At 57.4% G+C, this 14,560-nt stretch overlaps 1 protein-coding gene across 2 annotated transcripts in view; it reads right to left on the reverse strand.

The window, feature by feature from the left end:
* Positions 1–2,166: 2,166 nt before the first annotated feature.
* The window catches only part of SAMD14 (sterile alpha motif domain containing 14), a 31,814-nt gene continuing 19,420 nt past the window's right edge, over positions 2,167–14,560 (reverse strand). Inside the window, exons 3-10 of one of the 2 annotated variants that reach the window (XM_059727059.1) lie at positions 10,104–10,240; positions 8,578–8,899; positions 7,912–7,999; positions 5,399–5,473; positions 4,731–4,890; positions 4,018–4,137; positions 3,537–3,692; positions 2,167–3,050 (exon numbers count right to left, since the gene is read on the reverse strand). In XM_059727059.1, the coding sequence (XP_059583042.1) occupies positions 2,895–3,050; positions 3,537–3,692; positions 4,018–4,137; positions 4,731–4,890; positions 5,399–5,473; positions 7,912–7,999; positions 8,578–8,899; positions 10,104–10,240 (1,214 nt within the window). In that variant the 3' untranslated portion in view covers positions 2,167–2,894. Of the gene's footprint in view, positions 3,051–3,536; positions 3,693–4,017; positions 4,138–4,730; positions 4,891–5,398; positions 5,474–7,911; positions 8,000–8,577; positions 8,900–10,103; positions 10,262–14,560 lie in introns of both variants that reach the window. The other variant, XM_059727058.1, reaches the window with a different exon arrangement.

Raw genomic sequence — 14,560 nt, forward strand, 5'->3', positions numbered from 1 at the left:
GGCTGTATAGAGTGACTCTGGATAAAGGCTGGTTCCTGGGTGCACCTCCGGAGTGGGGAGAGGGAACTTCAGTGCTGAATGTATGAGTTCTGTTGGTACTGACTACGGCCAGGGACCCTTTGACTGCATGTTGTTATACTGTGACTCTATTTACCTGTATTTGTTCCTCCCCATTGGCTTGTGACCCTAATTCCTAGGACTTTCTGTATACAAGTGATAAAACCCTTTTTGGCTATGGTGCTTTTACCTGATACTGCAGAGGTTTGGCGCACCCTCTGCCCCACCTGCCCTGGGGTGAACGATGGTGGTAAAGACTGTGATTCCCCCTGCCCCATCACTGCTCCCTGGGGTGCAGCACTGCCCTTGGGCCCTGCTTTGGGTAGTGGTGGGGTTTGCAATGATGGAGACAGGCAGGTGCATCAAAGTTGCATCACAAGGGCAGGGGGGACTTGCTGCCTGACTCCCTCTCCCTGCCCTTTGAGCAGCTGGGTGGCCTCTCCCTGCTTTTGTGCCTCCCTCACCCATCAGCTGTGCGGCTGTCCTAGCCTCATAGAGACGTTCACCTCTGGATGCGCCATTCCTCCTATGGACCACTCATTCCCCCATGGGCTGCATTTCCAGTTTGTGGCACCTTCTCAACTGGGACACTGGGTTGTGCTGATAAAGGCTGGAGGTGGACCAAGTCCAGCAGGACAGAACCCTTAGGTAGGGTGGGCCCTGCACACTCTTCCCCTTCCTTTCTTCCGTTGCAGAGCCAGGGAATCGCTGTTCATGGCTGCAGGCCAGGGGAAGGACTGGGAGCAGTGGAGGGGTCTCAGGCTTGCTCCATCCAGGACAGGAGAGAAGGGTATCTTGCTTCATCCAGGACATCCTATGGTAGGGGAGGGCATCTTTCTCCCCCTCTGCAGCATGGAGACAAGGCCTGTTCTCCTGGCTGCCATGGTAGGGGGTGCTACACAGGAGCTTGACAGTGGGAATCCAGCTCCTTGAGGCCTGAAGCCTTTTGTTCCCTTGGATGGCAGCTCAGTCCTTCCTGATGGTTGGGCAAAGAAGGATCTCTGGGGTCCCCCAGGAGACTGTATTGGTTGAGAGGATTGGTCTGTATTATACCAAAAGGCCCTGATCATATTCTGCTACAACTACAAGGGGATCTTTCCCCCAGGGAGCATCATTCTCAGAAGCAGCTGGTGCTAGCTGACTGTAGTGGCTGGGTGGGTGAGCATCGGCTGGCTAGGTGATGGCTCCTTGGCCAGATTGATGGTCACCCTGTTTCCCCAGACAAGCCATGTCTAGAGTTCATCCCCTGCAGCATGCATGGGCAGAGGAGCCCCTTGCTCTTTTCATCCTCCAGCAGGTGCAAGGCAAGGCCATGCTCAGACCTGCTGCACTCACTAAGCAGATGCTGGTTCCCTGTGAGCACTGCTCCAAGTAACTCTGTGCCGTGTGCACCAACATGCGTTGGGGGGAGCCAGGCGAGCCCAGCACTGGGCTAATGGGGGGATGTATGACATTGGCTGGGAGCCAGCATGCATAGAGCAAGCCTATGCCACCTTTCTCCACATACAGCCCCCTCACTACTGATCTAGATAAGAGGGCAAAAGCTTACTACAGCTGTATTAGTACAAACAGCAGAGGGCTGTGCTTTTAGTTCAACAGGTTACGAGTTCAACCCCCAGGGAGGCACTGCAGCCTTGAATTTAAAAATACCTTCCTGGTAGGCCCTGCTGACGCATACTGCAAGCCTTCCCACCTAAATGCAGGGCTGTTTGATTGCAGGCCCTAGGCCATACTTCACATAGGCTGCATGCCATGCAGCTCCCTGAGAACTCCAGTGAGGGCAGGACAAGTTCCCCCTGTTGCTGCCGCATGAGGTCCCACCAGGCACCCTCCCACTGTGCTGCCCCACGCTGGAGGCCCTGGTGGTCAAAGCAGCAGCAGCAGCCTGCAGGCCCCCAGTGGGACAGAATAGGTTGGGAGGTGACAGGTCTTTAACAAGGATGTCCTTTCTCCACCATCTTGGGATGGCGTTTCAGGACCACGGCTTACAACTGGCTGTAGCTGGGCACCTGTACATCTGACACTGGGACCTGACCTTGCTTCCTTTGCAGGCTACCCGACAGCCCCCTCCAGGAGCCCGCAGCACAGCACAGAGCCAGCCCCCTGGGGCTCATTGAAACTGGTTTTATTCCCTGGTGGCCTCTCCCTTGCCATGGCACCGAGTGTCTGTGCTCTCTAACAAACAAACCATTCCCTACTGGTCCAAGCCGTGCAGGCCCCAGCCCCTCTTGTGGGGGAGGGGGGAAAGCCCCTTGGGGGAGTGCTTGAACTCAGCACAGGATGGCCCGTGGGTGGGGGAAGGGGTAATGCCATGCACTATCTTCATCCTATGTGCCCGCTGCGGGTGCCGGGCTGTCATTCGGGGGGGGGGGTGGCCGCGGTGCCCATGGCTCAGGGGAACGAGGCAGTGTGACAGGGCAGCCAACTGGCACGGAGCAGGGGTGACACCTTGGCACTGGGGACCAATCAGGAGCAACTGGAGGGAGGGAGGGCAGAAGTAGGGCATCGACCCCACCCCAGCACCTGCCCTGTTGTGCTCAGAGCTGCACACGCCAGGCTCGCCCTGCGGGGTGGGGGATGAGGCAGAACATGGGGGGAGGGGCTAGGAGGCAGCCAGCACGCCTGTGGTGGAGCGGTTCCAGGCCAGGGGCTGGCGTCGGGGTGGCACTGATGTCCCATCACAGCGGCTGCCACCTTCGGCACTGGCAGGACCCCCACAAAGTCTGGTGCTGCCCAGCCCAAGACCTCCATTGTGGTCCGTGGCTCCCGCGTCCCCTGTGTAGGGGGGAGCCTGTGCCACTCCCCCAGGGACTGTTTGCCAGAGTGTCTTGCTGCCCTTAGCTCCTGCGCTGCTCCTGCTCCTTCCGCTTCTGCTTCTCCCGCTGCTTCTCCACCTTCTCCTGGGCCTTCCGCTCCTTCTCCACCGCAGCGCTCAGCTCCTTCAGCTTCCGCTTCAACAGCCCCCGGTCATGGGAGTTGCTGACACCCAGGGCCTGGTCAGGGGAAGGAGGGAGCAGAGGCTTCAGGATCTTGCACCCCAGGTTGCAAGCGAAGTCCCTCCGCCCTCCAGCCCTAATGGATCAGCCCAGTGATGTAATCAGCCTGCTCACGCCCCTCCTGCTCCAGTGGGTCAGCCCCATTGGTCACTACTCCCTTCTGCTCCAGTAGGTCAGCCCATGGGTGTCACTAGGCCTGTTACACCCCTCTTGCCCCACTGGATCAGCCCAGTGATGTGACTGGCTTACTTGCACCCTTCCTGCCCTAATGGATCAGCCCATCTGTGTTACTTGTCCTGCTTTTATCCCTCCTGCCCCAGTGCATCAACCCACTGGTGTCACTAGTCCTGTTACACCCCTCCTGCACCAACGGGTTAGCCCATTAGAGCTTCTAGCCCAGCACCCCCATCCCAGACTGCAGGGATCGGTGGTGGGATCTGGAGCTACTCCAGCTTCCCATCAGGGGTTTCTAGCACATCCTACCTTCAGCTTGGCCCCATCCAGGTGCAGCAGCTGCTGGCCATCCACCTCGCGGGCAGCAAACTCCCCCACATACTGCTCCAGGTTGAGGCTCTCCAGCCACTGCCCCACTTGCTGGCAGCTCCAGCCTGTGGCAGCGCTGAGTGGCTCATCCAGAAACTGCAGCAGGGGAGGGGAGGTCAGGGGTGACTGGGCTGGGGGGTGGAAGGGGCAGCCCAGGCAGGTCCCACACTCCCACCCCCAAGGCATCCCAGGAGGGGCTGCTCTGAGAAGCAGACCAGCTCCACAGCATGGGGGACTGCCACCCCTATGTTCCCCATAGGCACTGTGGGGGTCAGGGCAGACCCAGCCTAGCTGCAGGGGTCCCTCAGGTGTGGGGCACCCCTGCTGTTGCCTTGACCAGCTGAGTTCTGCAGCCACCTGGATGGGTCAGGTCTGGGCCCTGGGACCAGCACGGCAGTCCCGCCCTGTCCCGCAGCCTCACCTCATCCGAGGACTGGGACAGCGTGTGGTAGGGGTACGAGCACTTGGATTCGCTGGCACCGCTGCTTAGGATCTTGGGGCTGCTGCTGGGTGGGGTGGAGTCGTCGCTCAGTGTGGATTCCTGCACCAGGAGGGGCCACAGTGTGAGCATCGCCCCTGGGGGCTGTGCCTGGCCCTGTGGGAGTTGTGGTTCCCTCTCATCTAGAGGTGCTGCTCTGGATCCTATAGGGGGCTTCAGTTCCCTGCCCCTTAATCTACAGGGGGCTGCACATCCCATGTAGCAATGCTGCCCTTTGATCTGAAAGGCAGCACATATCTACCCCCATGGCAGTGCTGACCCTGGCCCTAGAGGGAGCTTAAACAACCTTCCCTATAGCTGGCCTTTAATCTATATAGCGCTACACACCCTCTCCTACAGGAGCGTTACCCTAGAGCCTGTCAGTGCCACCCCCTATTTCAATGCTGACCCTGGCTCTATTTCATCCTCCCCTGTGGCTGGCCCTGACCCTCTAGGAGGCTTAGGCACCATCACATCATTGTGTCAACCCTACAGGGGACTTCAGCACCCTTTCCTAGAGCTGCCAGACTTTACAGAGTGGCCCTATGGGCTCCCACTCCACTCTCCTCTACCTGTGCTGCCCATGCCCCTCCCCAGATGTCCCTGCAGGCCTTGTTGCTTCCTGCTGGCAGTCCAGGATGCGGGCTGGGACTCACCTGGGAGGCTGACTTCTTGGGGCTGAAGCCCTCGTTTTTGGGCGAGCAAGTTGGGGAGACGGTGCTGCCAGAGGAGGCTGAGCCCTTCCCACTGTCCGTGAACCAGGAGAAGGGCATGAATGGGGACACGGATGAGCGGCTGGAGCCCTCCATCAGCTCTCTGGGGGAAGAGCCAGGGCTGGTCAGTGGGGGCAGCTGCAGCGGCAGGGAACCCCTGTGAAACCCTGCCCCAGGGGGCCCAGCAGGCTGCCTCAGAGTTAAGTCTGTCCTTGTGTGTATCTCCACCCATCCTCCTCCCTGCCTGTCCCCTCCACCCCTTCCTCTACCAGTCTCCTGAACACTCCCCCAACACTTCTCCTCCATCTCTAAACTCATCCTCCCTCCCAGGACCCCTGTCTCTGCAGCCTGGCCCTGTAGCACTTGCCAGGCTCATGAGGTCCCAGGTGGACCACTACTTCAAGGGAGGGTTGAACCTGGGTAGGGGAGGCCCATGGGGCTTGAACAAGCCAAGTGGGTTGAAAGAGAGGCTGAGGATGGGTCAGGAGGCTGTGGCTGTAGCTGTGACTGTATGGCTTGGTGAAATGTTTTTGCTGTGGACACTGCCTTGGGACATGTCATGGTGAGGGGCTGCCTCACAGCTGAGGGTCCTGCAGAGGTCTAGTCCTTACCTGCTGCCCATGGACAGTCTGTTGCTTCCTTTTTCCTTCCTGCTTTTGCTGGAAGATGCTCGTCTCAAGGTCACCCTGTGGTAGAGAGGAAAGGACTGTCAGCACTGGGGCAGAGGAGGTGGGTGCCAAAGGGATGGGGCAAGATGGGTTCATGGCACCAGCTGGGAGGGGCAGGGGATACCAGGGGGAATGAAGGATTTGGACCCATCCATCTCTGATGTGATCTGCCCTTGCCCACACACAGCCCCTCACCCATCACTGCACCCTCCACCCACCAACATCCTCCACCCTGTCAACATCCACTGACACATGCACAGGCACACCCCTCCATCCCTTCCCCACAAACCCCACTTTGTCCATCCATCTCTCTGGCCCCACACAGACTCCTTTATCAGTTCATCCCCACATCTTCTTCTGTTGATCCATCCATCCATCTGTTCTACCAGCACCTGCCCACCACAGCCTGCAATGTCCTACATTCACCTGCAGTAGCCTTTGTTACCCCTCTCTCCTGGCCTGGAGAGGGGCTGGCTCTGCTCTTGGAAGGGGGCTCTTGGGCTTGCAAGTCTCTCATCATCTGGAGCACAGTGGCATCCAAGGGCCCCAGCCATGGATTTGGGGCCCTCACTGAACTAGGAGCTGCATAGAGCAGCCCCTGCCCTGGTGAGCTGACTGGCCCCAAATAGGACTGTCCAGCAAGATGGGCTTCTTGTGTTATCCCAGAGGCAGCGAGTACAATGGCAGGCTGTGCCAGCCAAGGGAGTCTTAGATTTCAGGGCCAGAAGTGACCATCCAGCCTGATCCCCTGCATCACGGAAGCCAGAGAGCCCATCAGTCAGCCCAGAGCTTCTGGCTGAGCTGTGGCTTTCCCAGGTCTTGCAGCCAAGACCCATACCATGAAGCTGAGGATGTCCCCTGAGCCACGTGCTCCCCTCCACGTATTGATACTGTGCTTGTTAGTGGGCTCTAAGCCTTCCTCAGTGTAATCTACTCTCTCAAGTGGCATCCTCAAGAGGGAGATGTGAGCAGGAGTCCGAGAGGGGCATGGGCACAGATGAGCATCAGGGGCCACTGGCTTATGGTAGCCTAGGGAAGGGGAGATGGAGCGATGCAGGGTCCACAGCAGGCCTGCAGGTTGCAGGGAGGACACAGGGTGTCCAGAGAGAATGGGAGCCTGTGAAGAGGCGGAAAAAGCACGGCCACTCACAAGCAGGCTGGGGTCCATAGACCACTCTGAGAAAAACTGGGTCATGGTGCTTCCACAGCCTGGGCCGTGGGCCCTCAGGGGATCTATGGAAACATGGGTGCTACACTGGGTCTGGGTGGTATCAGGGACTCACTGTAATGAGTCTCTGCCTCCAAAGGCAACTCAGAAGCCCTCTGGCCACCATCCCAGGCCCATTTTGCACTCTGGCTTTCCAGGGCACTGCCCTGTATTCTCCTGCCATGCCCTGATTTTGATTATAATGAATTTGGGAGACAGCCCTCAGATTATCAAAGTGACACCTTAGGTGCCTCACTCTGTCCTACTCATCACTGAGTCACCCCTGTCTGGCCCAGGCTTTAACTACCTCTAACTCTTTGTAGGGTATCCCTGCCCTCAAGTGGGCTCAGCCCTTCTCCCCAGCATCTTGCATCTTAGTCCCTCAGTCTGCCAGCTCTTAGTCCCCAGGGCCTCTGTCAGCCCCAAATCAACCGAAAACAGTGTCCTCCCATCAGGCGCCCACAGTGGCCTCCCTACAAGCCACTCCTTACCTCATAGCTTAAACAAAACCATCAATGGAATATACTCATGGCCTCACTGAATCCTATGCTGTCTTGCAAGGCACCTTCCCTCAGATCTTCCCCTTCTATTGCTGGCGCATGCCACTCTCAGCCCCTCTGGGCTTACTTACTATAACATGTCTCTTCACAGCTCCTTCAGGGAGCTCTATTATGTCCCCCTGCCTGGGCGAGACTGACTCCTCAAGCCTGGTTTATAACTCCTGCTGGGTTTCGTTCCTTCTGCTCACTATACTTTCCTACCCCGGTACAGCATAGGAGGTCTCCATTTGTAATCTGAAGGCTAGCATCCCAGGGCACCTATATATGTGCAGCGAGGTTGCTCTGGCGCACTGTAATTACAGTGTGTTGGAGCAGACTTGATTAATCAAGTCCGCTGGAGCGTGGTAATTACAGCAGACTCCAGCATCATGTGCATCAGCATCCCCACACAGAAAAATGGTGGCGGGGGTGATTAAACTAAAGTTCATTCTAAACTAAAGCGTCCCCACTGCCATTTTTCAGCGTGGGGACACTGATACATGTGATGCTCCAGGCATTTTAATTAGAATAGCTCTTGGAGCCTCTCTAAAACACCCCCCTCCTTCCCCCCCTATACACTCCTGTTGCATGTGTATAAATGCCCTCAGTGGTCTGCAGCTCTCTAGCAGTGCTACCTGCAGCACTGATACCGTATAGTACTGCCCCACTCTACTTAAGTAACTGGGGCTAGTGGCCCCTGTCACACTCACCCCAAATCCAGGAACTTCCTCCGGGTCTTCTTGTCCAGCCCGATGGTGGGGCTGGCAGGCTCTGGAGGGCTCGTGTCTCTGCTGTCATCTGGAATACAAGCAGGAGGAGGTCAAAGGGGCTGGGAGGACATGACCTCCCCCTCCCTTCCCTGGGCAGGGGGTTTGCCCCTTGTGGGCTGGGGAAGCCTACTAGGCTTGGAGAGGAGGACGCTTTGAGGAAAGGCAGTGTGGCCTGAGGAGCCCAGGCTGCTGGCAGGTTGTCAGCTCAGTGAGAAGGTGCTTCTCTGCTGCTCCCACTGAAGACCATATGGGGATACAGCATGGTGCTGAGGTCCATCAGGGAACAGCATCTGCCTCCCTGCATTGCAGTCCTTCCCTGCCCAGCCCAGAGGAACCAGCTGGGACTGCTGTGTACTGCAGCTCAGGACCCATCCGGGTAAGGATGTGCAGTGCACTAGGGCAGGGAGCCCCGCTGCAGAGAAAAGCAGGGAGCCCTGGCAGAGGGGAGAGGCACGTCTCCCAGCCTCTCCCAGCAGGAGGTGCTAACGTGCAAAGTGTGGGAGCACTGCAGGGCTGGGAGCACCCAGCTACCCCTGCCCAGCAGGCAGGATGCAGGGTGCTGGCGGTGGGGACAGCCGTCTGGAGCAGGAGCTGGTGGGCCATTACCTTCACTGTGCCGCTCGGGCCGGTGGTCCCTGCGGGCATAGATAGGCGAGCTGTCCGAGCTGTGGCAGGACTTGGGTGACGAGCTGGTGGGGGTGCCCCCCAGGGCCTCTTGGGAAGACGCATTGGTCAGGGGCCGGTAGCGGATGAGCGGGGACGAGGGCTGCTCGTCCTCCTCCAGCGTCCTCCGCACAACGGCGGTTTCGAAGGAGAACTCGGTGGCACGCAGGAACGGGGAGGAGCCAGACAGGGGCGATGAGGCCTGCAGGGAGGAGTGCAGCGGGGACCGCATCCGGTGCAGGGGGGTGCCATAGCTGTCAGCTCCCTGTGGGCAGGACACGCAGGGGTTGGCCACTGGGGACCTGTCCCATGACAGGCCCTGGCACCCACTGCCCCAGGGTGACTCCTGCCCTGTGCCCTTTGAGCTGATGCAGCTGCAATCGTGGCAGAGGGTTGAGGCTCCTGGCCCCATACTTGCCATAGTGCCTGAGTGTGAAGGGTTGGGGTGGGCACCCTGGTCCAACACCTGAGTGCATCTAGAATGGCACCCCCCTTGCAGCCATAATGGATCAGCCCATTGCTGGGATTCTCCACCCGTCTCCCACCAGCCTTCTGCCCAGCTCTTGCTGGGCTCCCCCTCCTCTTCTGCATTAATGGATCAGTCCATTGCTAGGATTCCCCCCTGCAGCTACATTGGATTAGCCCATTGCTGGGCTTCACATCCCCCCTTCGCATTGGATCAGCCCATGGGTGGTAGCCCCTCCCCCTGCTAGGATGGCTGGGCCATTGCTGGTCTAGCCTGTGGTGTACGTAGCCCAGTGGCCCTCATCATGTCAAGCTGGATCATGCCATTGCAGGGATCCCCTCCTCTTACCTGGGAGGATCAGGTCACTGGTGAACCCAGCCTGGTGCCCTCTCTTCCCAGCACACTGCAAAGGCTTGCATGGGCCCACCTACCCCTACACCCCCCTACTCTCATGGCCATTCAGCTCTAGTCTCTCATCTCCCACAGTGCTGAGCACTGGCTACTCCAGGGTGGGGGGCAGGTGCGATGCCCCAGTAGGGAGGGTCTCTGGGGTAGGCACGTGTTCTGGCGTGCCCGTTGGGCAGCATTGGGTGCACATGGGAAAGTTCATAGCCACTGCTCCCAGCCCTGTGCTCTGTGCAGTGCCCCCTTCCCTCCACCAACCCCCTGGCTTGCCCAGCCCCTCCTGGCACCTTTCCGCAGCCTTGGCCACTGCTTGCTGCACCAGATGGCCCCAGCATCTGCCCTGGCGTGAACAGGTGGCAGGGCATTGCACTGGCAGCACACACGGCTGGCCCTGGGACAAAGGGCAGTGAGGGGCAAGATGAGACAGCCCTGTAGCCTGGTCCAGGGTGGCAGTCGGCACCAGGATGAGGACAACAGTGACTTGGTGGGGCAGAAGGGGCTGGGATTGTGCCCTAGGAATGCCTTCCCTGCTGCCTCTGCCCTTTCACCATGGTGGCACTGTGCCCCTGGGGGTTGGGGGGACTGGGCACACACTCACCTTCCTCTCCAGGCTCTCATCCCCCTCTGTGGAGCTGACACTGTCTCTCAAGCGGGACCGGGATGGGCGCTGCCGCCTGCCTTTGACCGACAGCTGGGCTCGGGCCTTCTGCAAGCTGCTGTCCAGTCTCTGCGTCTCTGGAATCACATCATTAAAATCTGGGAGTGACAGAGAGAACGGGGTAAAGAGGCGGGAGAGAGAGAGAGAGCGCAAGACAGACGGCAGAGAGAGTGCAAGGAAGGGCAGATAGGGCAGGTGGGGGGGCACACAGACAGGGAGAAGGGTGCAAGGACGGAGAGAATGGGGCAGTGCAGGGGGAGAGGAGAGGAGAAGGGGACAGAGGGGTGACGAGACAAGGAGGGAAGGGGGAACATCCCAGCCAGGGACAGGGAGGGCAGGGGGAAGGAGGGGGTGGAACAGGAGAAGAAAGAGAGAGTGTTCAAAGAGACGCACAACGTTCGTTCTGTCCTGCCCATTCCCTGCCCTGTCCTGCTCCCCACGGCTCAGCCCTTCTGCACCCGAGGCCAGGGCAGGAGGCAGCTCGGACCCATCTGGGAGCCAGGGGCACTGCTGGGCAGAATCCAGCCCCATGGGCTGCTGGGAGTGGAGCCCTCCCAAGGATTTGGGGCGTAAGGGGGGCGGGGGGGAAACCTATGCAGTTGAAGGGGGAGGGAGCAGCCATGGTACTGCTCAGCTCTTCCCGTGCAGGGGAAGTTTTGCCCAGCCTCCTCCTGCACCTCAGCTCACTGTGGACAGCTTCCTAATGGCAGGTGTCTGGGCCACTGACAATTGCCCCTGCTCCCACCCCTTCCAGCCAATAAATGCACCAGCCATGACTCCCAATAATCCTGCAGCCCCCATATCTCCTCCCTGCTACACAGGCTGTCTGTGCTGCCTGGATGGTGGATCTGGGCTCTGCAAGTGGTGTTGGGAAGGCTTGGAGCAAAGAGCCAAGCTGAGTCAAGGTTGTAAAAGCTTTTCCAGCCGGTGCAAGCCCGATGGGCTTCATGCCCACCCCCTGCATTTGCTTTGCATCTGGCTGCTCATGCAGAGCAAGCAATGGACCTGCATGGACACCCTTTGCACTGGTGCCAGAAGCAGTGCCAGCCCTGCCTGGGTGCACTTGCCCAGCCCCAGCCCAGCCCCAGCCCAGCCATGTGCTGCGGGCTCTGTGCGGATGTGACCCTAGCAAGGAACTGGCCACTAATTTTAATGGTGTTGCAATCTGCTTGTGGCTTGGCAAGAATTAAGCCACTTGCCTCACACCACACTGAAAGCCATTGGCAATGCTGAGGATACCAACCCTGGCCCCCAGGCCCAAACTCTAACCACTAGTCCACCTTCCCCTGCCAGAGCTGCATGTAGAACCCCTAGTACCTCAAGAAGAGGTTATGTGGCAAGATGGGGATCACTGTTACCACCAGCTGCCCCTTCTTTGCACTGGGGGCCAAGCCTCTAGGGTGGCACCCCCCTCCCACCTTTGGCTTGTGCTTGGCATGCAGACTCCTGCTCTGTCGGGGGGTAGGGGGAGGCTGAGCTCCCCTGGCAGGAATGCAAGAGAGAGAGGGAGTCTGCTGAAAACAGGATCGCTCCAGCTGACACCAGCTCTTGCCCCAGTTTCTATTTCCCCAGTTCCTATTTCTCCCCCTGCCTACCACAGATACAGCCTCACCTCCACCCCTATTGGCAGCTGTGTTCCCATGCTTACGTTCATGCACAATTCACACAGTCACATGCATGTACACAGAGGACATGCAAGGAAATGTATGGACAGTCACATATTACACTTACATTCACGTACATGGGTAAATACACATTCACACACAAAACAGTCACACACAAGTCCTGCTTGCACACACCCATATGTGCACCCTCGTGCATGTACACACAACTTGCTGTTTCCAACCCCAGGAATTGCAACCACTCAGGCTGAATTGGGTTTGCAGCTGCTCCCAGTACTGACAATTCAGCACCTGGAGGACCCCGAATGAACTGAATCCCATGGAAGCTATCTGCAGCCTTCACAGTGGGGCTGTCAACACTGAGCAGTGATCAGCCAAGACATCACAGGCAAAAACACCAGGAGAACAGACTGGCAGGCCCAGCAGGGGAAGGATGGGTTAGTTTGGAGCATATGTATCCATTCTTCCTGTATGCTATTGACTGTGAGGTGGAGATACAGGCGGAGACACCACAGGGGCCTGAAATGGCCTGAGAAACCCAAGTGTCAGGGAGGATGCAGGTTACTTTGGGCACAGTGGGACCAGGCTAGTGCCACCCTGCTGCCAATTTGTGCTAGCTGTACAAACACCAACCCCACTGCAGCCTGCTGCTTCCTTCTCCTATGCCCCCCCATCAACACACACATTCATTGACACTCCCTACAGATGGACAGACACAGCATCAATCTCTTTCCCTCACTCACACATACTGGCAATCTCTCTCAAGCACACTAGAGTATATACAGAGTGAGAATCTCCCCCTTACACACATACCACCTTCCAGCAATCTCATCTCCTTCTTTGTTGTGTCTCCAATCCAAACTTTCTATATGGTCTGGTTCCCAATATTCTGCACAGGCCATTGCTTCTTGTGTTGGTGTTGCCAGATCTTGTGGAGTGCATTGTGGTCTTGTGGGACACATCTCCTCTCCAAAACACACACACACAAAGGAGATTACCTGCACACACAAGGCAGTGATTGCCTCCACCCCCTGCAATCTCACATACGCATCAAAACATGCAAAATAGCACCACAGCAGACCTGCAAACACACACATACCAGGAAGCATGCACCCCTGCCTAACAATAGATGCACTAAACAGCACTGCTTCACTCTCCTCAAACATACAGGCAGCCCCTTCCTCCTGCACACGAACATGCTGTACACAACAGTGTAAGCACACAACCAGCATTGTCCCGGACCTTGCCGAGCCATCTCCCGCCGGTGCACAGTACTTGTGAGGTACTGTCACTCTGACTCAGTAGTACTTACACTGGTGTAAGGAGTGTGTAAGTGGTTACGCAAGGGGCAAGCAATAAAAAACCTGGGCTCCAGACACACACCAAGAAACTCCCTCCCATAATACCCCCCCCAAACTGTGATGTCATGGTGATGGGGCCTTTGCCTTGCTGTTGGGAGAGGAGAGGGATCTAGAGAGAGAGACAGGAAAAGATGGATACAGGTGGGTTCTGCAGATGACAAGTGACAATAATGCACTAACAGTTGTATAGGCACCCATAAATACCAGCAGATACTTAAGACATTCCAGACTCCACACCCAGGCATGAGCATGGATGTGCTTTGGCACACTAAGGAACACCCTATTTGCTTTGTGTATCTGCTGTGTCCAGCCAGGACTTTTCAGGGATTGCAGCAGTGAGAGAAGAGGTAAGATGCTACAGTTTGTACCCTATAGTCCAATGGAGCTGAAATCATGGGGCCTACAAGCCTGGGAAAGCCCTGTGCTGACTGGGATGGAGTTAAATGCACTCACACACACACACACACACACACATGCACACACACACACACCCTTACCCTTGCTGACCGTCAGTGCTTGCAAACAGACAGACAGACACATATGCACACACATATATGCATGCATGCACACCCGCCCAGAATACTGGATATGCAGCTTCGCTCTCTGCAGTGCTACTCTTCATCCTACTCCATAAATCCTCCCCCAGTCCCAGTGGCGATCCAATTTGCAAAGCAGCAGCAGCAGCAGTGTGCATCCATTCATTATGGTCCATAACATTTTTGTCTCCAGAGGAAGTGCTGGGAGCTAGAGACTGCTGTTAATGGGGGAAAGAGTATGGTGGTAGCCAGACTCTCCTCCCTCCCTTCTCCTTTGCAGTTGAGAGTGGGGGCAGGGGCCCCTTACAGGTCTACACGTACATGGGTAAATACACTGATTTACAAAGGGGTCTATGGGGGAAATAACCACCATGCAAACCAAGTTGAAACTCGTGCGTATTCTGAGCCTTATCCAGACCCTCCCCTGCTGGGTCCAGAGCTCAGGCCTCAGGAGGAGCTAGTCCCACAATCTCACAGTATGGAGTGCAGATACTTTGTGGGCTCCCCACCAGGCACATATTTGCCACTGCTGATCCCCCAGCTGTGGTACTTACAGCTGAATGAGAGCACTGCATGGCCAGAGTTGGGAGCAGAGGGCATCTGGGGTCATACTGCACTGCCAACAGCAGGGGGAGCTATAGATGGCACTGCAGTGCCATGGGGTAGGGGGAGACAGGCCTGTTGGCATGGCATGACCAGTGTAGGGGAATGGGGTGCATCTCCAAAATTGGCTGGGCCAGTACAGATGGTGCTGCCAACACATGGGCCCAGGTGTCTTGGGCAGCACCACACTGGCAAGGCTGAGGGTCTCTGGATGGCACTACACTGCCAACCCCAAGATGTGCACTCCTGACAGCACTGGGCTGTTGTGGATTGGG

The sequence above is a fragment of the Alligator mississippiensis genome, chromosome 4 (assembly GCF_030867095.1).
Source record: "Alligator mississippiensis isolate rAllMis1 chromosome 4, rAllMis1, whole genome shotgun sequence".
Classification (NCBI taxonomy): domain Eukaryota; kingdom Metazoa; phylum Chordata; order Crocodylia; family Alligatoridae; genus Alligator; species Alligator mississippiensis.